Source organism: Diachasmimorpha longicaudata, chromosome 9, assembly GCF_034640455.1.
Source record: "Diachasmimorpha longicaudata isolate KC_UGA_2023 chromosome 9, iyDiaLong2, whole genome shotgun sequence".
NCBI lineage: Eukaryota > Metazoa > Arthropoda > Insecta > Hymenoptera > Braconidae > Diachasmimorpha > Diachasmimorpha longicaudata.
Window position 1 is genome coordinate 7,050,095 of NC_087233.1, and position 26,687 is coordinate 7,076,781.

The following is a 26,687-nucleotide window of genomic DNA, read 5'->3' on the forward strand; positions in this document are numbered from 1 at the left end:
CTTAGCCACTTAAACTGGTTTCGCCACGGTCCTAAAGCCCTCTCGAAGGGCTCCCCAGTGATTGAGGAAGACGATGAGACGCGAGTGCGTGAGGGCATGAGCAGGAGACGAGAGTCATTGCTGATGCGGACGGGGGAGGGGTGATACACACTTGTGTATATCCTTTTGAAGAGGGATATATAGCAGCAGCCGGTGAGCACCGCTGGAGGCACCTTAGGTCTGTGGTGAGCCGCAGATCATTCGTATCAACATAATTACAAGCTCAGGAGCCGCCTCTCTGTTTCTCTCACCTCGCTCCACCCATCACAACATCGCACACGTGTGTGTGGGTGAGGGGGGTGTGGGATTTCTCGTGTGATAATGGGGAGGAAATAGGGGATGAGTATTTTTGGAGCGTTCAGGATTTTTTGGGATTTTGTTAATATCCAGTGGGAAATCGATCCACGAATGAGTCAGTGCGATGCCTTGAAACACGTCAAAGTATTTAATTATTCAAAGCCCTTCGGTGGAGCTGAATGTAACGTACCTTCGAGGTGGACTCTCAGCTGTGCTCCTGGGGTTTCAGGGCCCACCACGAGCCTCCCGCCGATGGTGTTAGTCACGGATAAAGGAGAGAGACTCTCTGAAATGGACTCTCGTGCTCCTGCCTCTAAAAATAATTGCGCGCTGACAGGCCGTGAAATGAATTTATTTAATTTCAGATAGGTATAAGGGAATTATACGGCAGTTGGTAGTACAATCGACTCCGAACCGTAAAGTGCGTTATAAACATCACTTTCCCCCGGTTCGTGGCGAATGAAAAATATATGGAAATCCACCGGAGTCGGCCGATTTAATTTCATTCGTATCTCCGATGACGGGTCGTGATGTGAGAAGGGACAACTCAGACGAGTGCCACAACTTTCGGATAGTCAGTGAATAAATTACAGGTGGGCACACAAATTATATTCAATGGTTTACTCAAAATCCATTTATTCGGTTTTCTTTCTCTCGCTACATTTTCGATTACCTCGTAGTTTATCAAGTAATAGGACATTTTTCACTCGTGACCCTTTATTATGTACAATTTTGTCCCGCGAGGGAAGCCGAAGGGGTTAATACTATCGTGGTATGGTACAGCCGCTGGGAGAGAATAATAGGACGAGCAAATGAAACAAAATTGTTGAGTCCAACACGAGTGCATCTCCCTCCGCTAATTAATTAATTAATTTGAATAGAAAAACAAGAACTTGAAAAAAAATTAGGGGAAAACTCGTGTTGGATTCATTGAAAAAAAATTCGGTAACACTTTTTGATAAACAAAAATTTGTATAATAATTTCAATAATCTCTTACACTGGTTTACACTTAACATAAGACCCGTATACTTATATACAATGGATTAACTCCTGAAATTTATCAATATTTACACGATGCTCAGTTCGGTGAAACAAATAATCATTACCTAAACGTTTTTAATTAGTCCTTTGCAATCACTTGTTTGATTAATTACTACTTGAAAAAATCTTGGGTAACGGTTCCATTACCCGAGATTAATGACCGCAATTAACGCTGATAGTCTTTCACGGGGATTATTTTTTTTCCCTCCGTCGAGAAACAAAAGAAAATTGATATCCGCTGATTCTCCATTACCGCACTGTACAATATACATCTACATGCTATACATACGTACAACTATTACTATTAATTAGGTTTATCATTCTCTGGCTGGGCTAATTCTTTGGCTCTTCTCGGGGTAAAGTGAATGGTAGACTTTACGATGAACGAGGGGTTGAATCACTGAGTTTGAGAAATACTTCGAAGACAGCTTCCCATCACTTGAAGACTAGTGCCTCAAGTCAATTATTTCAATGAGATAAATTAACGTGAATTAAATTATTATTTTCCAGCCATAAAATTTAAATAATTCCAATAATTTTCGCTGGAAATTTTTTTAAGTCATTTTTTTTAAATTACCGTCGCTTGAGGTTATCGAAGCCACTAATTCCCAAGTAATAAAACAAAAACATTTATCCCCCCAATAATTTAAAGTCTCTAAGACCCCTAAATTCTCAAAAAAACACCCCGAAAAATTCACTGGTAAGAAATAACGTCAGTATCACCGCGAAAGTGGAAAAAACCTTGAAGACATTGCGGTGAATTTCGCTAATTGGGGGTGGCCGGGCGTGCGCGTAGGGGTGGTGACGCCGACATTGCCGTTGGATAGGGTGAATATCTAACTCCAGCCGATGATGAGGATCGTCGTGATATCATGGCGACCGGTGGTTGCCAGGACCACGATAGGGCGGGATAGGGAAATGTGTGGGCTGGATAGGGTGAGGGTGTACCACCCCTGCTGCCGTACAGCAAGGCCGTTGATGGTTGCAGCCACGCCGGTGACAGGGGATGCTGTTGATTCTCCGATCCCTGCTGCTGCTGTTGCTGCTGCTGCTGGGCATTGATGGCAGCGGCCGCTGCTGGTGAGGTCAATGCCAGGTGCTCGTAGAGTCTCACTGGTGGTACCCCACATCGCACCAATTGCTGCTCCATCAGCTCCATCGGATCCCTGTGAGCATTGACGATAAACAAAACGGAAATTAGCAACTGGGTGAGTCATTTAAATAATCATTCTTAGGAGATATAATTCGCTGATTGCTGGCAACTGATTGCAAATGAGAAATCCAGGGGATTCAGTTGGAGATACGACTCCAATACGCTGGGGGAGGGAGATTGTCGAAACTTCCGGGGGCAGTGTGTGTACTGTGTGTTACATGCAATCGTGATGAATGATTCCTCTTGAGCGCGAGGTTCGCTTAATTAGGGACAATCACGTTGCGATTGTGAATCGATTTCACGCTTGATTACAATCGAGAGGCTTGGGAATACTCAAGCACGCTGACGGGGCGAATTATTCGATGGGTATAGGTGGATACAAAACGATGGGTTATGTACTGTACCGAGGAGTTTAATCGTTACTTGGTGGAATATCTACGAGGCGGTCTTGCTGTAATTAACGCAGAATACTGAGAGAGATCATGGGTACTTTAAGTACATGTTCATCTGAGTCATTTCCTACTTTCCCGTGGGACACGCTCGCCGTTTGATTGGGATTTGAATTTTTTTTTATTTAATGGGAATATTGAGTTTGATTGGGGAATTATTATCTGCTGGCTTTCATTCATGAGGTACGCCAGTCCATTGACTTGTGCGGAGAGCAACATCGCTTTAAAAATCTTTCAAATAAATTTAATTCTGATTTAGTCAGCATTCAATCGACATTCCACCTGAAAATTCCGACATTGCTATTTTCAGGGCTTATCTAATAGCTAATCCATTTGCAAACAAATCATCCACTTATTTCCCGGCATTAGTCGTATAACATTGAATCATAAAATCGCTGGAAATTGACATGAAAAAATGGCTTTACACTTATTGCCGTCTCAACAGCATCAATTTACTCGTCGAATGGCCGAATGCCTGGGAAAAAAAAAGAAAAAAACACGAAAGTGAGAATTGAGGTGAAGAACAATGGAACTCTTGGTGTCTCGCTTACAGCTTGGGCGGTTTGCTGCTTAGCACGTAACTCGATAGCCCTTTTCTCGCAGATATACATATACATTACGGCCTGTGCAATCCCAGGGTGAACATTTGAGACACCCATACACACGTGCATTTTTCGCGTCTCAACACGCGAACGCACGGGGGAAAAAGGGAGGAAGAAGGGATTAGTGGGAGAATGGCCGAGAGGATGAGGGAAGGGCGAGGGAAGCCTGGGGCTAATCGCGCCGTCCGTTCCTTGGACGTGCCGGACCACACACCGCCGTGTCCACTGGCCATTCCTCTTCAGGTTCGCCAGGAAAAAAAAAAACAACACATCACCGATTGCTGTCTCCCAAAAGTCTATTACCTGATTTTTTATTTCGATCGATATCACTCGGCGACGGAGTTCTCCCCGCAAAATGCACCGGAATCGCGGAATTGAGACGTCGAAATGTTTTAATCATTAAAATGAATTCTCCCGGGATTAAATAAATATAATAATAATTGAGCGGTGAGAATAATCGGGAGGCGTTAAAACGATAAATGAGAAATTCGAGGTTAATTAATGCGATGGGATGTAATGTATCTGTTTGATTGTAAATCTTTTGCTCGCTTCGCGCTGCGAAGAAAATTTTAATCGTCGATAACTCTTGATACACCATCAATGTTTCTGCCATCAAGATTAACGTGGAGTCATAAAGTCTCTCACTTCGTTTATCAAAGTCTATCATTACGCGAGTGTACGTTTAACAAATTTGTTCGAAATGCCTTCACAAATACCTCAAAAAGTTGCACAAAATTGTCTCAATTTCCAGGAAAATTTTATCTGGAGATAATTATTCCATAAAATTAACGAGTAAAATTGTAACGGAAATTGCAGAATCTCCTCATGAAATTACATCTCTAAAACCGCATATCACATTCTCAAAAAGTCTCCAGCACTTGCATGCGAAGTGATGTGAATAAATCCGAGTGTGAGAAATGCCAAACGGAAATGACGCGACTCAAATTCCCCCTCCCCTGTCCTTTCCATTGGCAATTGTAAACTCGGCCTTGAATTATCGTTAATGTTTTCATAAAGCTTCTCTGCGTATAATAAAAATCGTAATTATACCCATTCAGGATGCACCGTTGACTATCTCATGGAAGTTGAGTCGCTCACTGCGGGATCCCTCTCCTATTATTATTCTCGTATGGACAACATCAACTGTCTCTCTCGCTACATACACCCGAGGTGCTCCTTGCGCCAATAAATATGATTCCCATCGATTGCAACGATTATTTCCGTATAATGGTGCAGTTGGTATACCAAACACGCTCTAATTAGAAGCTGCGCTGTTTCTTCGCACAACCGTCCTTCGTCGGGCATAACAGTGAGGCTCAGGCTATCGTTAAACTACCGTTATGACATTTGCAACTCCTCCCACAGCGAAGGGCAATAGCAAAATATTGTTTATGAATGGTCTGATGATAATTTATCATGTGGAGGAGAGAGAATTCCTGAAATTCCGGGGAATTACAGTGCGGCGAGAAAATGAAAAAGAAAATTGCTGAATGCGCTTCGGGGTCGTGAATTTTTTCCCGAGGAAAAGCTCTCATGTTTTCAATAGATAATTTATAATTAGTAATTAATGCCTTGGAATAATTTATAAGTCCTTTCATGATAATTAAATCAAGATTCTGGTCTACGACGGAACATCCAATCTCGCATGTCTCCCTCGACAATATTTCAAACGATTGAACAGGATGAAGATCGATCATTGTGCTTGTCGCATTGAATCCCCCAGCGAGTTGTCCACATCACGCGATCCTCTTTTTCACCGGGTAAATACACCAGTCCGGGGAATTACATGTCCGGGCGCAGTAAAAATGATAAAAAAAAACGTCTGGACTAATGTCGGCACCTTACGAGGATGAAGAAGGCGGCATTCTCTCCTTTTATCCATCTTCAAAAACCCGACGACAAGTTTCAAGCGAAGAACACCCCATAGGCAGAGTACTCCCCCCCGACGTGGCAGCAGACGCGACCACCGTGTGCTCAGGCCGTGGTATCAACTCCAGCTCATGCACAACGTTCACGGACGCGAGTTCCATCGAATGTTCGGATGAGAAGGGGGAGGAGAATCCATCCCTCTCCATTATTCTCACCCGAGGCCCTGACAGGGCATTATCTAAGTGGTAGATAATAATAGGTTACACCCCGCGATGGTCGCTCACTCGCTTCTCTATGCTTTCTTCACACGTGCAATAAAATTCGCTCGGGAGAGGACGACCGGAGGATGCGCGTACAGGGAATAATTATAACTGGAATATATTTTTTGGGTCTGTGGAGGTGAGCTGGTTGTAGAGACGATGATGAGTCAGAGGCGGGTTAAAAAATATATTGCGCTGATTTTAAATTACTTCAATTCATTAAAATTTTCCCGAAAATCCTCACAGCACACGTCAACAATAACCTCTTCTCCCTCAGAAAAAACTACCTCTCCCCTTCACACCCCTCCTCCCACACGAAACGCCATTCTCGCCCGCCGGGAATCCCCGAGTACCGAACCCGGATCATCGGTGTCCCCTCATTGGCCCTCGTCGTCCGGCGCGAAATTCGAATCCCGAAAAAACTCCGTCGAGTGCTCCTCGCGCGCGGGCGAATACCAACGTCTAAAAAAGCCGCAAAATCCCGTCAAAGGGGTTTCAAAAAAAATTCCTCCACCCCGTCTCGACCGCACCACAAGTGAACTCCATAAAAACCGTAAAGTACCCCCCTTCCACCCCCCACCCCCCATCAATACACACCAGGATATATCAGGGCTTTTAGGTGAGAGAGAAGGCACGTTAAGATGGGTAACGGCGTCGAAATTAATAGCCATAAAATATGAATAGAAATTAGCAGGTTCGGGGTGGCGTGACGCGTTTGCTCGCTCATTTCCTTTCGGCGCGTTGAAAAACAACAAAACAACAAAATACGGTTTTCGAGCCTGTAATTTACCCCGGCTGCCGCCAACCGCGCGGCTCAGCCACTCTCCTCTCACCGGTTAAAACCTCCACCACGTACATGATCTCCTTCAATATGCGTGTGAGAGTATTCACTCGTCATCTCCCTCACTCACCCATCGTCATCGCAGCATTCCCATTTCACTCGTCCATGTAGCGCGTGTGGACGTTTAGGGATCGTGCGCAAAACCGTCGAGATGCGCTCTCTCGTGGCTTTTCTGCCGGTCTCCATCATCCTTCACTCGTCACACGGTAGGGTATAGGTAGGTAATGATCCGGTAATGACCCTGACGCCTTGCCAAAGTATTATTCCAGCTTCAATACCCCCACGGGGCAATCATGCGCGATGAGATCGCGCATCGATCCCTCTCTTACATTTTTTACATTCTCATTTTCAATTTTTTTTTTTCCCGCTCACATATCCCCATTCGGTGCACCGGTCCTTTTGTTTTTGCGTTTTAAACGGCAGTTATTAGCGTTCTCCAATGGGCTCTCTCCCCCCCGCCGGCGCCCCTCACCTCACTCATCCCCTTTTTCTCACCCCGGAGATGGTCCGCCACCTCCGCGTCCGCGGCTCAGCGTTCGGTACGTGTGTGTGCGAGTGTGTGCGAGGCGGCGGCGGTAATGACAGACCGCTCGCTTTCGAAGCTAATATAGATGAATGCCCTGCCCTCCTTGCCCTCCGGTATACTCTCAAAAGGATGAAGGGGCAAAAAGACCAGAGCAAGGAGAAGAGCGAAATACGTTCGTACGTGGACAGGACAAGGGCGTGTAACCGTGGAGAAATCCGAAAGTAGAAACGAAGGGATAAACTCGGCGTCGGGAGAGAGAGAGAGAGAGAGAGAGAGAGAAAAAAAGTGAGGTTATGCTCGGGGAAATGAGTGCGAGCGACGGGGACGCGGAAAAATAAATGAAAAAAAAAAAGAGGGGGGTTGGGGAGAGAAAATAAAACAGAAGGGGTGTGAGGGTCCGCCGGGAGGCTAAAGTGGCCGAAGGGGCATCTATCTATCAGCGCCGGCGTGAAGTGGGCGGGCGCATGCGCGGTATTGCCGCGTAAGGCCGCTCTCTTATTAAGTCGGATGCCGCCACTCGGCCGGCAGTGGGCGCATGCGCTACGATGTTACGTGTTATCGGCGGCAGGTTTTCAGTACTGAAATATGTCGGTGCGCGGGGTGAAGGGGGGGAGAATCTCTAACACATCTCGGAGGGCTTTTGCAGCGGCTTCCTCCGGAGGGATATCATCACCGCTTGATAATTCGTACGTGCTGGACCGCGCCCCAAAGCCCGATATTAGGACGGCTTTCAGGTACTCGACTTGCGCGACACGTCGCCGCGACGGGGACGTCGACTTATGGTCGGCTTTCGCGGGGGATGATGACTTGTGGGGGTGGGATTTTTACGGGGCTCTGGCGTTTCGATGGAGAGAGGGATTTTATTGCACGCGGGGGCCTCAACTTTAAAATGTACTGAGTAGTTTCAGTTATTCAGAAGTCTGTGGAACTGAATTTAGAGGGGATGTCATCATCCACCTGATATTGCAATTCCTCAGCTTTTATATTCTCCAAATGGATCCTTGGGATAATAAAGGGACAGGTGTTGATTTGTTGGAGGTGGGTCCAGACCCTCTGATGGGCGGGTTTCGTATTTTCGTCGAGACTCGAATACCTCAGAGAGAATCTCCCATCGCCGAGAGTGGAATGAGGAATTTGTTGTTTTGAGAGATCCCGAGACGAGTTGCAGATATATTTTTAGACTAGAGTAGTGGAATAATTGGGTCTCAACTCACCTATCGTAGTCAGTCAGTCTGGAGGAGTCCCTGAAGCCCTTGGCGAACGGATTGCTGTCGATTTTTAATTTGGTAATCTGTCGGATAAAATATTTTCTGGTCAAGAGAAGGACTGACGACGTGATGATCACATATACTGGAATAATTTGAATAACTCACCAGTTGATTTTGATAGGCAGTGACTGCGGTGAAAATGGCCTCGGGGAATATGAAAGTCTTGTGCTCTTCTTTAGTTAGATCTGTTATTTTGTGACCCTTTTCCTCGTCCTTGCTGCGCAACCTCACCAGGTGTATCCTCGGTTGGTAGCGATGCATCGAATTTAATATAATCTGGGGATAAATTAAATTTTCAAAAAATCACTAGAGAAAACCGGGAAATCACGCTCGCACGTGAATTTTCCCGGCTCAATTACTAGAATTAAATATTTATAATTAAATCAGTCGATAATCGATTGCATTCTCGCCTGCTACGGACACATCGCATTAAACACAATCTGTAAATAAAATAAACGATTCGTCGATGTGGTACGATCCAACGAAAAAGACGGAGAGAGGGTCGCGAAAAAAATACAACGAACAGGCGTACATTAATTAAAAAATAAAACGTTAATTAAAACGCGTTTTGCCGCTGTGTCGTAATTAATTTATGGAATCCATAAATTATGAACGACCAGCGACGTTGATGTATATATCAGAGCCGGTGTCCGTCTGTGCGTATCGGGTCAGTGTTGGTGATATCGACGCGGGATAGAAATCAATTCTTATCTCTCTATCGGCGGAGAGAGCTAGAGAGAGAGAGAGAAAGACCTATCTCGGAAACTCGTTGGAGGAATGAGAATATACTCGGATGTGTGGGGCATGATGCACATGATTGTAACATTTATAAATTTATGTACGAGACCCGAGGAATCGACTCTCGCGTGATACCGAAGTGCACGCGCTTTTATGTATGAGTGAGCACGCGATCATCCGATAGTCAAGTTTACTATCGATTTCCTGTCACGGGGATGATGCGCTCTGGGGAATGGTGACGAAAAAACGAGGCCGAGGGCCCAGGATTTTATTTTTCGACACTCGTGCGGAAAGTGAAATTTTTTCGCAGACGAATTGTTATAAAAAATGGAGTCCAACAGCTCCACATATTTTTGGAAATTATATATTCAAAGTTTCAGGGGTTTTGCGGTTTTTTAATTCCAAAGAAAAATTCTCTTTGAAATACGCATTCTTCCAGCCCATCAGAACCAATTAGCCCAAGAGGATGATATAAAAAATTATGTGGAGGTAAACCAAGTCACATGTATTATCGCTAATATGAATTATGGTGGCGGCTGCGAAAGCCACGGACCCAGCAACTGTTGAAACTGTTTAACGGCCCGCAGGTGGCCCGGAGCTCCGGGGCCTTTTCTCTCACCAGGTACTCCCCACCACAAACGTTAAAACGTCACTGGATATGATGCCTGCCTCCCGAACGATCTCGTTTACATATTATAACGTAGGTGCGAGGTATTTAAAAAAAAAATTAAGGGAACATTCTTCCTTCAGCATCTGATAAACCTGTCGTAGACATCTTTAATTCGATGACTTACTCCAGTACATACCCACATGTTCCGCTGAACGATCAATTTTAGTCCGGGGGAATGTAGCACTGGCATTTTTTAACGATTGTTTTTCAAAATTAAGAAAGAGGAATTAGCAGATTAATTGCCGAGATATAATTTCGTTCAAATCGATAATTATTTTTCTAGCGATTCTCATCTTCTCGAAATCTCCCGAAACCTAATTATCAATCAATAATCTCAATTTACAGGAGCTTTCCCCCGTACCCACCCTCATCCACCGCCGCTAGTCTCCGTGGAATTCCTAAACGCGTCTTCGCCGCCCAATAAATTACCATAATTACCCCCGACCCGTATCCGGCAGGTTTTTCAATCCATTTCATAATATTTCCCTCGTCACGTTGGCCGCCAGAGCCTACGAAAATTTCACTCCAATTTTTTTTTTATTTCTCCTCACCTCTCAACATTTCTTCCCCGTTCACCGTTACCTCCCGATCTCCACGCAGCATAATTATAATCTCGAGGGACTAATATCTCGGGTTAATAAAAAAATGAATTATCGGCTACCGGATTTCACTGGGGACTGGACGAATGTGGCCGTCGGCATGGTCAAGGAATCGACCGAGTTTCTTCGTTACAAATACAACTCGAGCGTATCACTCAGCTGGTGTGTAATAGTTTCGATACTAGAGCTCAACGAGTATCGGGAGCACAATTTGCATGCGGCGATTTATCAAACAACGCGCCATCCATGTAATACACGTTGATAGCGGCATTACACGCGCGATTTATAACCAACTCGCTCGACTTTTTTTTCCCCCCGTTTCCCCTCCTACGGAATAATAATTCGCCCGTTTTTTTCCCCTCCGGAGTCTCAGCTATTTCTAACCTGCAGTGGAATATTAGAGGTAATCACGGAGGGAACGGCGGGGGAGGGTGGTGGTGGTGAATTTTTTTTTTTTTTTCAACAGCCAGTGAATATCGATCGCGTTATTTACAACTGGTTATGTAATTAGGCGCCAGTTTGAGAGAGAAATTGCGATATTTTCTGGCCAGAGACAGTCTTATCATCGAACAACGCGATCGTAATGTCGGGTAATTAGGGAGATTAAGATGAGGGTAAACATGGGAGTCTGTTGGGGGGTTAATTAAATGATTTCACATGATGGCGTGGGCAGTAATTGAGATGGAGGGATTTGAAGGATATTTTTGGGGAGATTCGCGGGGAATAATTGCCGGAAGGGGCAGTTTGAGAGAGGAATTTTTATCGTAAGGAGTTCTTCAATATTTTCTGATTAATCTTGAAGAAAAAAAATATAGAAGTATTTTTACTTGGAATGCCAGAACATGAAAGTTGTTTTGAATTGAAAAAATAAAAAATCCACGTAGAAAAGGGGGGAAAAATGGGAGAGGTAATCCTGATGTTTTCTGGAATCGCAGACAGTTTTATCATTGACCAACATAATATGAGATAGTTAAGAAGATTGAAATATGGTAAAACAGGGTTCGCCGTGTCATTAGTTCAGTTAAATTATCTCATTTGATTAGCTGGTGGTCGGCAATTGAGACGTACTGACTTTAAAATCTTTACAGATGACCTAACGGTGGTTAAACCTTCAGTCGAAGGACGTTTTCTCCTTCTTCATTGGCTCGATTACGGAAAATTAGAGCAGATCGAAGCGACGAGTGTCAATTTGCCTCGGATAACTCTGAAATGCGACCTCCCGAAGCAGTTCTTCTACCAGTTCCATTTTTCAGGGGATTGAGTCATTCTTTGAAACAAAGATAGCATCTATCAGATCGTCATGAAAGTTGTCGGAACTCGATAAATCCAGCTTTGATTGTAGATACATAAATTACGAGGAGTCGAGGGATTCGTGTTGCGATGAAAAATTCAAATAACTCGTGAAATTTTCAGTGGAGCCTCACAAATTTTTAATTAAAAAATCGATAAAATTATTTAAAACACGCGAATTGTTTTCTCCCCATCATTTATCCAAGAGTAGATCCCCCACCCCAAGAAGTCATCGACTTCTGTATTTTTTTTTCTCTCCCTCCGGTTGTGAGAAAATTTCCCTTTAACATTTGCGGGAATATTTCGCATGTTGGTCGGCATTCCCGTTTCTCTCGTCGGATATTCTCAACCCGGGATATGCTTGGAAGCTCCTTAGTGACACATAAAGGATCCCTATATTTGCCAGACAGTAGAATAAAATGACGGGCGCATTTAAAGAGTGTCAAAACGATCCGTGGACCCGTGTCACGACATTTGCCGTTGTCCCTGTCTTTCTCTCGCCGATTTCCACGGTGTTGCGTTGTTTATGAGACGCCCAAGAAGCTATACAGGACTCTTCAAAACTCCATCAGCGCAGATGACTTCTCTTCAATTTATTTTTTTTTTCACCCGGCCGTCTCGCTCACTCCTTCTCTTCCATTCCATTTTCTCTCGTTTCAGAAGCTAACTGAAGGATGATACAAAAGAAATAAAACATGCTTTTACCCTCAGCCGGGAAGCTTGTCACGACACGCTCGGCCGGGCTCAGTACACGCGTTCATATCGTCGTCCTATCGCATTTACAAGCTCCAACACGGGTTTCCTAACTGTGTATGTAAATCGATAAGAATGTGAGGGAAGGAGAGAGAGAGAGAGACCGAGTGGGAAAATTCAATGAGATGAATTAACGCGCGCTGTTGGAAAAAAAAAGAAAATTTCACGGGCATTTGACTCCACCGAGAGAAAAAAATTGTGGCTGTCGAAAAATTATAGTCTGAGATTATTTGACGGGTTGGATAAAGGTGTAGAAATAAATTAACAAGCTCGATTCAAACTCCAGTCGTTACATTATAATTTTTTTCAGTGGTTTTTGACCCCAGGAAATGTAACACCTCATCACCCCGAGACGTTTGGATTTCGCGTGAGAACGATTCCTATGCAGCGAGGATAATTTCGGGGGTAATGTGAGAAGGCTTCAGTGCCAAAATTTGATGGACCCATGCTCCAAAGAAACCCAGGAACCCATGATTCAAACGAGAGTCGTGACAATGGATTCATTGTATTAATTTCGGAGTCCAAAAATCTCCGGTTTAAAAATCGTCAGGTGTTCACTGAACTGAGCGCGAAAAATCGATTGTTTCACTAATTATGGATCACCAGCATCTCCGAGATTAGTCTTTCCATTGAAAAAAAAATTTATTCCCATTTTCCAAGGCCCTAAAGCTCGATTAAAGAACCGGACAAGCCCTCAACTCGTGAAAAATCGTCCGGACGACGCCTCGAATTTTCCTCCGCATTAAAAAAAAATAATAAAAAGTTAGAGAACAAAAGGTGAATTGCCGTAACTCCAAGTGTCTTTAGGACCACCATGTAGTAGCCCTGGCTCCCAGATGGGGGGTCTTATAATATCGCGTCATACGAAACGATGAAATAGTGGCCATAGCCAGTGGAATGTTCTACCACTTGAGTCGACTTGACTGGCGTTAGTCCGGCTCCTCGAACGTTGTATTCTCGAGGTTGGCTCTTTACCCGGTTTTCTCCATCTCATTTTATTCTCACTTCACGCTGATATATACATACGAAATTCTCACCTCCACTAATACCCTCGCCAGTGCATAATCCATATCACGTCTTTCTTCCTCTCTTTATTCTCTCATTATTTTATTTATTTTTCCGTTATTTTTTTTATTCATCCTCTGGTGCCGTGGGTGTGGATCAACCCTGTCAAGTTGGTAGTACTCCAGCCATCGGATGTACAACAACTTTGAGAAAGAATTCACAAAGGCCGGTTGTAGAGCGGGTTTAGAACGAGGAAAGAGGGAGAAGAGCGGGCGTGGGCACATGATCATCATGACAAAAGCTCCGGGCAAACATCCATTGAATTTATTAGCTTATAGAGAAGGCTCTCGGGGTGTGAGAGAGCCAACACTAACCACCTACGATGCCCCCCATGCACCCACCTCTCGGTAATAATGGCCATAATGTTCCCGGGGAGCGATAGTCCGCCTCGTTTTCAGTGTTAAAGACGTCGCTGTGGTGAAAAGAAAATGTCTCGGGTGGGGAAAAAAAATCGAATAACCCGGAGAACTTTGCCTTATTTATTTATTTTTTTTTTCGGTAAAAAACTAACCGGTTAGCAGGCGAGAATGTGGAGATGGGTATATGAAAATGTCGGTTTATTGACGCGGAACGATTGGCGGGTTGGTAAAATGCACGCACAGTTAGCACGTCAGGAGTAGTCACGATGCTGCGATATTATAACGAGGAGACGAGAGATTGCCTTGTCAACTGATCGACAAGGCCATTTTGCAATACATAATTCTCTTCTTAAAATCGCATAAAAAATTCCTCCACCCGAACGGTCCATAATATTGTTAAAAAAAATGAAGAACAAAATTCTCCAAAGTCCCAAATTATCGCCAAGACTCACCTGTCCGTGCTTATCCATCTCGTTATTAGTCAGTTTGACTTTCTCGAAGGACACAACCTGCTTCCTCAACTGTTCACCAGTGAACGGTGAATCCGGATGTTCGTAGAGTCGGACTGACGCCGGCGGATCAGCTTTCCCGGCGACAAGCCAGGAGCTCCTGTGATAAGCATATCTGTACCGTTTATCATCAACAGGAACAATATCCATGAGGACCGAGTACCTCCCCTCGGGGCTGAGCTCACTGAATGACACCCTGCAGGTCGGAAACATTCGCCTGAAATCAGAAAAGACGCGCAATTGTTTTGGTGCTCTCTAACCAAATTTAATTTCCCAACCGCCACCTCATTAATTCATCATGACACTAAATTTCGGGTAAGCAGGCTGTTGACAAAGCCTTTGGCAGTGAAACGTGACAAATAGTGAGATCATCTCATTCATCTAATTCATGCCAATCCACGGACCGAGGACATGTGGCAAGCGGAGCACGAGCTGCATCGGGGGTGAGAGAGAAAAGGAAAAGTCGCGGAGAGGATTGATTGGAGCTTTTTCCGATATGTCTCGTCGCACACGACGACGCACGTACAGGGGAAAGTCAATAGTGTGTCCTGGGCCGTGCAACCCTCGCAACCGATGCTGTACGATACCCAACAACAATATCAACAAGGGTGACAATGCTGGTGGATGTCCCCTGGGGCGAGCGGAAATGGTTCCGCGTTGTCTCTCGAGAAAACTTCAGACCGCGGGGATTCAGTCCGGTTGTACCCAAAGACCGACTGACCAGTTGGCCAGGACCTTGAGAAAGCCAGCAAGGGGTAGAGTGAACAGGACACCTGCCATGCAGAGCAATGCCCAAGTCAGAGGAATTTTTACTCTGTCCTCACGTGTCTCAAACTGCTGTCTGGCTATTGTTCTTCTTGTTCTCCTGCACACACTTGTAGCATGTGCTGCATTGCAGTACAACTGGTACGAACATTACACGGCCATTCAGTTCTGCGGTGTCGTCAGTATTTTATTGTGGCAGATAACTGGATCCGCTGCTGTCTGAATTAAATCATACTGTTCGATAATATCGACGAAACGATTTATTACCACCGAGAGATTTGATTAATAATAAATCATCAGGTGATGAATGAATCAGTCTGTCCTGGCCGCCGATAATTACTTTATATTTAGTCCAACGTACGAGTAGGAGGTCTTGTCTAACGGGAATTGAATTGCAGATTAGTCTAACCTATATTTAACTCTCTGCAAGACCATCTCCTACGGTGATTAACCATCTCGATTGATCTGGGTGACAAATGATAAGGAGATTTTAGATACAAATTACTGGAGGCAGATCGAGCAAGACCAGAAGCTCTCGTCAATATTTATTGAGTCAGACGTAACAAGGACACCCGGACACTGAATTCCTGATCCTAATTCGGTGGAATCTCCACTCCAACCGGTCTCCTGATGGTTTGGACTCCTTTGGGATAAAACTGGACCCGAATTCCGACAGCTGTTCAGTTCTGAACTGCATCGCTCTAAATTCGGCGATACAGCGATTTATTACCTCCGAGAGGTTTGATTAATTATAGATCCTGAAGTGATGAATGAATCAGTCTATCGCGACCTCAGATAATTATATTTAACCCAACCTTCCCCCATCCACATGCACTTCAAATAGTCTCGTTCAATGAGAATTGAATTGCAGATCAGTCCAACCTACATTAAACTTTCTACAAGTCCACCTCCCCCGATGATTAACCATCTCCATCGCTCCCGATCCTCATCATCGTCATGTCTGACTCATGCAGATGACAGATGACATTTTTTTGGGGATAAATTACTCCGGACGAATTGAGCAAGACCAGTAGCTGTTGTCGATGGTTAACACATTTCGAAGTCAATAGTCATCGAGGTAACTGTTTGCCTAACGACTCACCAGTCCCTCACACTGCCAGGTGGTGTCAATGTAATAATTATAACCATATCGTACATTACACCAGAGCCGGAATGACGGGGCCAAAGCACCCAGGGGAGGGGGAGAGGAGGGGAGGGGAATCCCTTGGATCATTCCAATGAACTCTCGTTTCTTCCTTCATTGTTCGATTTTCTATACAGAATTAAAAAATTTTTTTTTTGTTTGTACTCCAGCTGAGCTACCGTACGCTCAACAAAAAGCCCTGTGTACATACATTGCTACACACATCGTACATTATGTAGACTGCCCGGTAGCGTTGATGAAGGGTTCGCGTGACGAGTTCACTCTATACCACTGCATCCTGTCTTTACTGACCTGCTCGTCCACACCTACTCACTTCTATCGTTTTTAAAGACGGGAGATTCGAAATTATAGGTTTTTTTTTTTCGCTCTCGGTCGGCGTTTCTGGCTTTAGTGGGAGTAATTAGGGGACATGTGGGGGAGAGGGGAGACAGGCCACGGGTTGAGGATTTAATTTGTTTGTGTCAGCAAGCTTGGATATCAATGATAATGTAATAGGTTATGGGGCTACGTCCGGAAATGGGACATTATGTCACGAGGACGATAAAAATATTTTTTTGATGAATGTAAAGCTTTATTGGAGGCCATGGCGCTACCGACAGTTATGAGGAAATTAAGTCTGGGGTAAAATTTACCCTCGGGGAATGATTTTTTAGTGGTCTTGTTGTTGAGAAATTTTTTGGTTATCCTGTTACCTCATCTGAGGTAACACTCATTCAAACCTCGGATTTATTTCTTCCTTTTCTTTCCGGGATGTGAGTAATTATGAGTTATGAGTTGGAAAGTAGGTTTTTGTATCCACAAACGATAAACCGCGAGTTCTTATCGAGTGCAGGGAAGTACAGTGAGAAGCAATTTTTTGATCTCTTTAAAAGTGTTTTGGAGAATATTTTCTGAGCCGTTGGCGAGTGGGAAAAAATTTATTTTCAACAAAATATATCGAAAAGGCCTTGAATTGCCTCAATTAATTTTTTTCTTAATTGATTCGTACGAGAATCTAATGAAATAATTAAAAAATTCTGAATTTCTCCTAAAAATTCAATTCTCTTCAATTAATTCCATCATTGCCTCCTCCCAAACTCGCCCCTCCCTTAAATTTCCATCATCCCCATCCCCGTGGAGCTGAAAAATCTGTGTATTCTTCTCACATCGTCTCGAAGGAATGTGTTGAAGGGCGAGGCACCTTCGAGTGAACTCCAAAACGTGGGAAAGCTCTCACCTTCGACACTAGCAACCCCCAGCTGTGCTCCAACAATTCCACCTGATTGGTATAAATTCCCTCATTGTCATTTATTGGGAAAAAGGTAAATGTGGTGCACGCGGAGGGCCATCCCTCGATGTTCCCTAACGAGACACCATTTTTCCCGAAAACTCGTAGCTCCATTATCATTTAAAAACCTCCTAACAAGGCGAGACTAATCGATAGTGGTTTGTTTGGACTTGTGTGAATGAAAAATTTTCGGGTAAATTTAACGCTTTACCATGATAGTTTACAACAATGTCCAGTCGTGGCTCATTGTGGACTGTCGGAAGGGGAGCCAATGGTTATAGAAACATCAAGTTACCGGTATCGTGTGGCACCACCCATTCCTTGTACACGCGTCAGGATATAATTAATCATCCTAATGACTCAGGATAATCGAAGTGGGAAGCGACGAAATTTCATTCTCATATTGTATATAAAAACGTTATTACTTCATTAACACACGTTATCAACCCAGCAGGCACGCAAATAATAGGTCATGACAGGGGCATTTTAATGGCGAAAATTTTCGCATCAAAATCAAAGGGAAAAATCGAAATCAACCGACTGATTTAAAAAAAAAATGAGACATAATCGACAATGAAATTGTCCAACGAAGTCGTGTTGTCATTGAATTTTTTCGACGTCAGGTACCCGACGATTGCGATTGAAATCATCATCGTGCAGTTACCGTTGCACTGGGATCACTCCCTCGTGATATTTTTGAAGCCAAATGCTTGGTCATTCTCTTGCTGTGTACCGTGCTCTACGGTGCGTATACAATATAATATATATACGCATATAGAACACACGGTTAGCACGAATATCTCATAATTCCGACATGGTCACGCATCCCGGTGAATACAGCGGAAAGGAGGCATGCAGCTGCAGTCGACCCCGCGCGTACTTTATTAGCATAACCTATAAAATTGGACACCACTTTAACCCGCGAGGAGCTTTACGATCACCAAGTGTAAATTATATTTCGTTGTAATCACCATAAGTTTATTTCATTTCTAAAATTTTAATTTTCGTGGATTACATATTTCACGAGGATGAAGGGTATCAAATGGCCACTAACTGATAATTCAAGTCCATATTCTCCCTCCAACCGACCTCGCCAAACTGTACCATAAATATAGTGGAGGATGGAGATAGGAGATTATTTATGTAAATAAATAAAAATTTTGAAGGGGAATTTCTTCGTCAGTTGGTGATGAATCGAGGATTTTTGGGAACGAGTAAACAAATAAAAATATAAAATCTAAATTCCATGGCATGTAGATCGTCTACAAGACCATCATCAAGTCATCACCAACCGATAATTCACGTCCACATTCTCATTCGAAAGTCCCCTCGCCACAAGCTCAATCATAAAAGCAATTTCCAACGTTCCTCACAGATAATTCAAGGAGTTTTCACCAGAAATAGCAATTGCCCATCGACTCACCTGCCAGTTTTAGTGATAATCATCTCGGTGCCAAGTTCATTGAACTTGTCCCAGAGTTCCTTAGTCTCCAAGTGACAGTCAACATTCTTAAGCTCCTCGGAATTGCACGTCGTTCGCCTATGCTGTGGTACCTTTCTACTCGCTGAATTACTGCCATTGAACTTGCGGTGAGCGAGCCCATCGGATAAACCAAGTGGACCATCGTCCAGACTACTGCATTCTTCAACATCAACGTCCACCTCCTCATCATCACCATTCGCTGATTTTTCCGTTCCCTCGCTCTCCGCCTCGCCCACACCCTCGTCAACCTCATCATCATCGTCGTCATCGAGAAGTGCATCACCGGTAACTACTGTTGCGGTTGCTACGATGTTAACTGGTGATGATCTTGCGACACCTGGACAAATATATATTTTCTAGGGTTAGATCGCTGTCACTGACAGGGGAGTTTATTTATATGAATTCTTAATTGGGAAATATTAAATTCTGATGTTCAACACTTGAAGGAGGAGAGGAAGAAATAAAATAAAGACGAGGGTCATTAAGACTCGGGGATACTGTCAACGCTTGCATGCAATCGGCGGACACTGGTGGGGTAATAATTAACGGATGAGGTGTTCATGATATACAACTTGAAGAATCATCGTAAACATTCTGAGTAAGTTCTGCAAACACACCTGGTGATGGTTTCAGTATTTATTGGAGGATATTAATATTGGAATTTCAGTCGGATCATAAGAGTTGATCTAGCAGTCATGCGCGAGACGACATTTTGGACAGATGGCCGATGACAGGTCGCAATCGTTACGAGAAGACCCACCAGGAGAATTGTCTTCGGGAAATCGCAAAATATTTCTCTGGAAATCTAAGGAAAAGGCAGACGTCTTCCATCCACACCCCAATCAACAAACTGGTTTTTACGGTTGACATGGGAAACGTCTCAGTAGGTGTTCGCAGCTGTGCAAGATCTTTCCGATAAAGGAAACAGGTGTTTTTCCGTAAAAAGAGAAAAATAAATTGGCCACTCAATGACCGCTGAACTACACAGTAATTCAAATCTCCGCAGACGCCTCTAATCCCATTAGAACCTCATCCCAACGCGCCAAACGCTTTTATCAAACCCATAAGCGTTTGTAATTATCACTAGATGATTTCACGATGCTTCAGCACACCAGCTAACGGAACCCACATTTATGATAATTCTCAATGTCTCCTATTCCCAAACTATTAATAAATAATTCTACAATTTTTCCACCCAACGCACCGTTGACATGTGAGTCTAATTAACGCAATCATTAATGATCCCTTCGATAGTTTACGCCACATATCATCGTAAAGAAGAAAAATAATAGACATAAAAGCTTCATCCTTCGATACAGCTTTCTCTTTTTCTAACCCGTCGAGTGGTTCAACTTCAACTGAATCCCGTCATAATTCGCCGGTAATTATGTCTCTCGTGGTGACTTCCCTTTTCTCCCCAGCCCTCTATGGATTTCACATCTACCTTCATTCATATTCCAAAAACTGGTTCTCCGGTTTTATTCATTGACAACGACAACTGTCTACCGTTTTTATAACGAACTTGTTGTTTTATTGCGGTGGATGATGCTGGAAGAAAGGCCTTCGGGGCGAATGGACAACTTTGACTACCATCATTTGCGTCGGCTATCGCCGGGAATATAATGATCGTGTTTATGGTTGCTTTAACACTCTATGAAAAAACGACTGTATTAAATCGCATTCTGATTGAAGGGGGTGGGACCGGAGGAGACGAGGGGCCAAGTTTTCCGGAAAATTTGCCAAATTCAGATAAAAAAATATGACACGGTTTTAGGACTTTCTATTCTGGTGTGAAGATTTGTGTAATGTATATTATAGTATATACACATATATATTATTATATATACGATAATATATACTGTATGTATGTATTTATATAGCGTATAATAGATTTTGAAATTCAGGCACGTTTCAAGTTATTCATTTTTACGTTTGTTGTTCATCAAGTTCTCAGTTTGAAAATTTAAAGCTTCAAAATTATTCATCATCATCATAATTGCCTGACGTCATGTGTGGATTGAAAGACAGAAGCCATTTGGTGAATGGGAACGATAAAAAATCGATAAAGAAAAATGTAGCAGAATGATTTCAGCTCGTGTGGATATTCATGCGGATATTCATTTGTAATGAATGTCTGACATGTTGATACCACCGCAGAGAATAATTGTTAAGTACCAGAATGTTAAAACCTTTTCATCGTAAATTATAAATAAAAACATAGGTGAATTTTTGAATTTATGAAATCGACGGGTTTTAGGCTTTATCTACTTTTCTATTTATTTAATGATTCATTTGAGACTTTCACTTTCACCGAGACCTTAATTACAGAACTCTGTGAGGAAAATTATTTATCGTTGTGATTCTATCACGTCATGTGAAATTAAAAAAAAAAACAACCACCACGTGGTGAGTGGATATAATAAAAAATTGATGAAGAATTTATCAGAATTATTTAAGCTCGTGTGGATATCGGGGAGGAAAAACTGATTCCCTCCCCCCTTCAACAAATTTTAAATTTATCAATCATCGAAACAATCCTCACACGTCACATAAACTAAAACCGCAGCCGTTCACCGAATGAAAATAATAAAAAAAAAATAAAAAGCGATAAAAACGAATCAACCAGAATGAGGGAGCTGGGTGTGGATATTTATTTGCAATGAATGATAATAAATCATCGATTATTTCTGCGTGGAGAAGTCGAAAGCGCCGGTGGCCAAATTAATCACGTGTGTAAATCCTCGGGTGTATAGCACCGGTGGTTCGGCATTGGCTTGTGCGAGATAGGTAAATAGTTTGCATAACTCACGTCAACGTGTGGGGGCCGTGCACGGTATATTCACCGTAAAACGTGCACACGATTTTTCGTGCATCTATTCAATACAGCGTGCGGCAAAGAGAAAATGTATAATAACAGGGAAAACTGCAGTTTAACATCGGTGTAACACCAACTAGGTAACATCAGAAAATTTATTTCCACCGGACCCAAACACCGGCCGGGACAATAATCGGTGTCGTAATGCATTCAAACATACGCGGGAAAGGGAATGGTGGAGGGGGACATTGGGGGGGAGGGGGCATTGGGAGCATTTGTTCAACGAGGATTATAATAATCGCACGTTCGCGTGAAAGGTTCCTGGACACGATCGTTTGTTACGATAAATGCCTTGTATTTCTGTTTCGCAAATGCGACCTGATCGGCATTAGTTTTAACGTGCCGTCAGGATCGTGGCTCGAGAGGACTGGGTTTAATGAAAGTTCACGAATCTCGGAGACAACTGAATTGTTGAGCAATTAATCGACTTGAAAGAGTAATTTTCATGTCGGTGGTGATGAACGTTTGAACCGATTTTTTCTTTGAGAAAAATTTCTGGGAGAAAAGGAATTTTCCGCTCCCCCAGGACTTCCCAGGATCGAATCGTCTCGATTTGCAAAATTTATCCTCAATTTCGCCTGAACTTTCTCCAGTTCTAATGGTTATTGTACTCTTTACAGAGGTTGTCTTGTCAACAAAAACCCATTATCATCAACACTATTTCCCCCATATCGTTGTTTTTTCGAACCTAATTACCATCATATTGACTCGTCGCCAGTAAATTGTCGTCGCGCCTTATCGACTTACCCGCGTCAGAGGGAAAGAAATGGTTGACTCACGGTCATTGATCACTCTATTATCGGTTCCCTTAACACAGGGAAGGGGAACCTAGTGCAAAACCTCTCGAAGCGATTCTCCATGAAAACTATTCGATCCCCCATCCAAAAAATGTCTGTAATAATTTGAAATTACCGCCATTCTCACTCTGAATATTCACAAAAAAATCCGACAACTGGATTATTTCAGTTCGATATTTGAAGTCAATCAGATTTAATCAGTTTTCTCGCAGCACATCGAAGGGCATTCTGTACACCGGTAGATTATCGAGATATCGTTACACATAAAATGACAGTTAATTCGTTGGCGAGATGGAAAAAAGCGGAGAAAAAAAAGGTAAATGACGCTGGTATGCCCGCATAAATCCCCCATAAATACGTATTTATGTATAATTTAGGGGTACGTGGGGAGCGAAAACTTGTTCTCCCATACAAGGGATTAAGCACAGCGATCACGACGACTTTTGCATTTTTTTTTCCTGTCCATTTTCCCGGAGAAGGAGCGACGTGATGTTTTCATCGACGCCAGCATGTCCACAAGTGTTACAATTACATGAAAATGCTCATGTACCTGGCGTCTTTGTCTCACAGGGTTCAATATCCCCTGGTTCACATAAATGCACCTAATCCCCGTCCCCGAGGCATTCCAATCCCCCAGAGAGCCTCAAAAAACTGAATTACGCAACTCAATAATTGTCACTGAACATTTTCCAGTTTAAAAATTTTCCACCGACGATTCTGAGACACGTGAAAATTCCGTCAATTTCTCGTCTCGTAAAAAAATACCCAATAATTTTTCTCCCCTAATTTTTCACTCCTCACCGCGACTCCCCCAGGAGACCATTTACCTCCTCGAATTTGTTTATTTCAATATTTCAGTTATTCTTCGGTATTTCTTTATTTCCACCTGAATGTTAGCACGAGAGAGTCAGTAATTACTGGCGTGAGAACATCACAGCTGCACAAGGCTCTTACGTGTTACAATATATAATATACATTTAGTACATAGCACCCAGCGCACGCCTGTGTCGATGGATGTTCGCTCGAGAGCTCATCGCTGGGTAATTATTTAACTGTAAAGACGTAAACAACTGATGTACACGGGGAATAGTCGACAAACGGTGGAGAGGCGTAAACATAAGTTAAATTGTATGCAAAATACACTCTTTTGTTTGAGGTAGGCGTCAATATACACACGTTGAGCATTGTAATACAAGGGCGCCTCTTGTACTATTTCGATTTAGCATTTATGCATATTTGAAGTATATTTTTCCCATCGCGTGTGTATCACTGGCGTTCGCAAATCGACGTTGAACTTTTACGAAATAGGGGGGGGGGGGTGGCAGGGGGAGGGAATGGTTAGGGGGATGGGGGAAGAGGATTTCTCGCGTGTGTGGATTTTCAGCCACGCATTTTACACGTCAAGGGCGCTAATAATATCTTTGAAAACGCACGGATGCGACCAGAAGTGAAAACACCGAGTTCTCACCTTCATGAGCTCGGAAATTATCATATGATTATAGGGGGGTTGAGGGGGTAGGTTGAGGGGAATGAGGAGGAAAAATTTATTTAATGATGCAGTGGTCATGTTATTGATAAATTGGCAGAATTTCGTCGATCATTATATCAGAAATGAATTTAATAGCAATTTCCGTTATTTATTTATAATTAGTGAACGTCGAAACCCGAGGCGTTACTGATAATATAATAATGATGCTATTCAAAATAAAATTTTGAAGAGTGATAATTTATTTTTTAAATCGTGAAAGTGAACTTCACCTACTATTTTACTCAAAAGTTAATCGATTCCACAGACTTCAATGAAAACTTCCCCTCCATAAAATAGTAATTACCCCGCTATATATAATTCCGAATGAATTCTTAATTAGAATGAAATAACCAATTTCAGGACAGATTTGAACAGCTAGAAACGTCGCGTATTCCATTTCCGCGAGTGAATAATTAACAATTTCCCATTGAGAAACTAACGATGACCAAAAACACACGCACCACGAGAGGATATAATGAATTCAGTTTAAAAAATAAAAGGAATAACTCGAGTTTTATCGTACTTAATTGGATGGTGTAAAATGTTAATATTAGCGAGGCACTTGGGTGACTGTACGACAGTAAAATGACTGGCGAGTGGTCTGAGAGGAGTCCTTTAGTGAGTAACCGGTCGTCAATTATCCTGCCGATGGTAATTGAGTGCAATAAACCACTTGCGGTCATCCCTGAAGAGAAGGACTTTCACCGACGGCCAACAAACGGGGAGAGGGAGGCCTTCCTTTTTATTTTTGTCGCGTCGTAAACTTGGTCGTTCCCATCCTTGGGCGATTTAGCAATCAATGGATTGCTGATGATCATTGGGGCTACCGAGTATTTACTGTGCGGGTGGAAGGGCGGGGGGGGCAAAATATTTTGGGGGCTGCGGTGTGCAGTTCGCCAGGTACATAAATTACCTCAATTTCGTTTTAAACGAGTGGTATCAATAATGCTGATGATATTAATTATGTTTCTTCATTTATAAGTGGAAATATTTTCTCAGGAGATAATCAATATTTTTCTCCCCATTTTGCCGGGTTAATAAAAACTAATTTGCCAGGTATTTCGTCATAAAGCGATAAAAAGAGATTGAGGCAGTGAAATATAATCGTTTCTATGTTCTAGGGGTGGAAAAAAAAGTAATATAAGCGGAGCAATAATTAAAATATTACTTACTACCTAACAAACCGGAAAAATGATTTCATATTTTATTAAACTACATTAAATTATTTTCCCCGGGGAAAAAAACCAAAGGCTCTTCCCTCCTCCCCCAAAAAAATCCTCGACTTCAGGCCTGACATTGTCAAACATTCTTGCCCCATTAACCCCATTAAAAAAATTCCCTCGCACGAAAAAAACCCGGAGAAATTCCTGGAGATTTGTGGGTGAGAAGTCTTCCCCTTCGCCACTTGGCTGACCACCCAAGGACCTGTCACCACTTGTTCCCGAAATAAAACTCATACCACTGGAGCCCATCCCTCCATCACCCACACGACCCATTCAAATAATTCCCACAATAATAATTAATACCGTGTGTTAACAACACACACACGATAGCCGCCGTGTCCGTAGAACCACCGCTGTCCGTCGGACAGTGTAGACATGTAACAAAACAAAAACTCACGATTATCAAGACTCGGCGATGCGACGAAACCCTTGTTGTTGCATTCTCCATTATTACCAGCAGCATTGCCAAGTCCCTGCAGGTGGTAATGTCGAAACGTCGAACCCCTGGGCGCCATGATGGCCGCGATGCTGAAGTCCGTGGCTTTACCCCTTTCCCCCTTGGTAGACATACCTCATTCAGGTCTTCAGTTCACTGATTCAATATTCAATAGACAATAGTACAAAGTCCCGGACAGTTACTGTACTCAATTTGCGGCTGTTTTCACTCACAAAATCGTCACTCGCGTCGAATTGACGGGGGGAGGGAGGGCGAAATGAAACATAAATAAATGAAAATAAATAAAACACGGGGGTTGCGATAAAAACGTTCAGTGACACCAGTTGGTTAAAATGCTCTTGATATGTTTCTCACGACGCACCGAAAATGATAAACCCGACGAAAATTTGGTTTAAAATCGTTTTCTCTAGTCATCCGGGGGCACAACGCGTCTGCGCTCACCGACTTCCCGAACTCCACTGACCTCCTACTCCTCCCACGTCAGCTCAGACCCCCCCTCCCATCCTCACCACCACCATGGGGTCCTATGGGGCTTTACTCAGGGCTTATCCGGCGTATTCGAGTGGTTTATCCCCACCCCGGCGCAACTGACGGTCCCGCCACCAGTAGTTGGGGTCGCCCCAGTGGCAGTCGATGCGCGCGCACTGTACAGTCATATTCCCACGGGTTTTACGCATGCCGTGGGCGGGGCCACAACCCGCTGGATGAGTTGGACGATCAGTGTGAGTCGCTCGGCCAATCATCGATGGGTAATCGTTATCGGGGGGCGGTGACCTGGGGCGAACACGCGGTCACGCC

At 43.3% G+C, this 26,687-nt stretch overlaps 2 protein-coding genes across 2 annotated transcripts; one reads left to right on the forward strand and one right to left on the reverse strand.

The window, feature by feature from the left end:
* Window positions 1-966: 966 nt before the first annotated feature.
* On the reverse strand, window positions 967-26,435 carry LOC135165822 (T-box transcription factor TBX20-like). The gene is made up of 6 exons (XM_064127522.1): window positions 25,830-26,435; window positions 18,950-19,346; window positions 14,273-14,546; window positions 8,452-8,622; window positions 8,293-8,369; window positions 967-2,544 (listed from the first exon to the last, which is right to left on the reverse strand). The coding sequence occupies exons 1-6, from the start codon at window positions 25,999-26,001 to the stop codon at window positions 2,145-2,147; spliced, it is 1,491 nt and encodes a 496-aa protein (XP_063983592.1). The 5' UTR covers window positions 26,002-26,435; the 3' UTR covers window positions 967-2,144.
* Window positions 14,612-16,036, forward strand: LOC135165823 (uncharacterized). Its single transcript, XM_064127523.1, has 2 exons — window positions 14,612-15,394; window positions 15,493-16,036. The coding sequence occupies exon 1, from the start codon at window positions 14,718-14,720 to the stop codon at window positions 15,315-15,317; it is 600 nt and encodes a 199-aa protein (XP_063983593.1). The 5' UTR covers window positions 14,612-14,717; the 3' UTR covers window positions 15,318-15,394; window positions 15,493-16,036.
* Window positions 26,436-26,687: the final 252 nt, after the last annotated feature.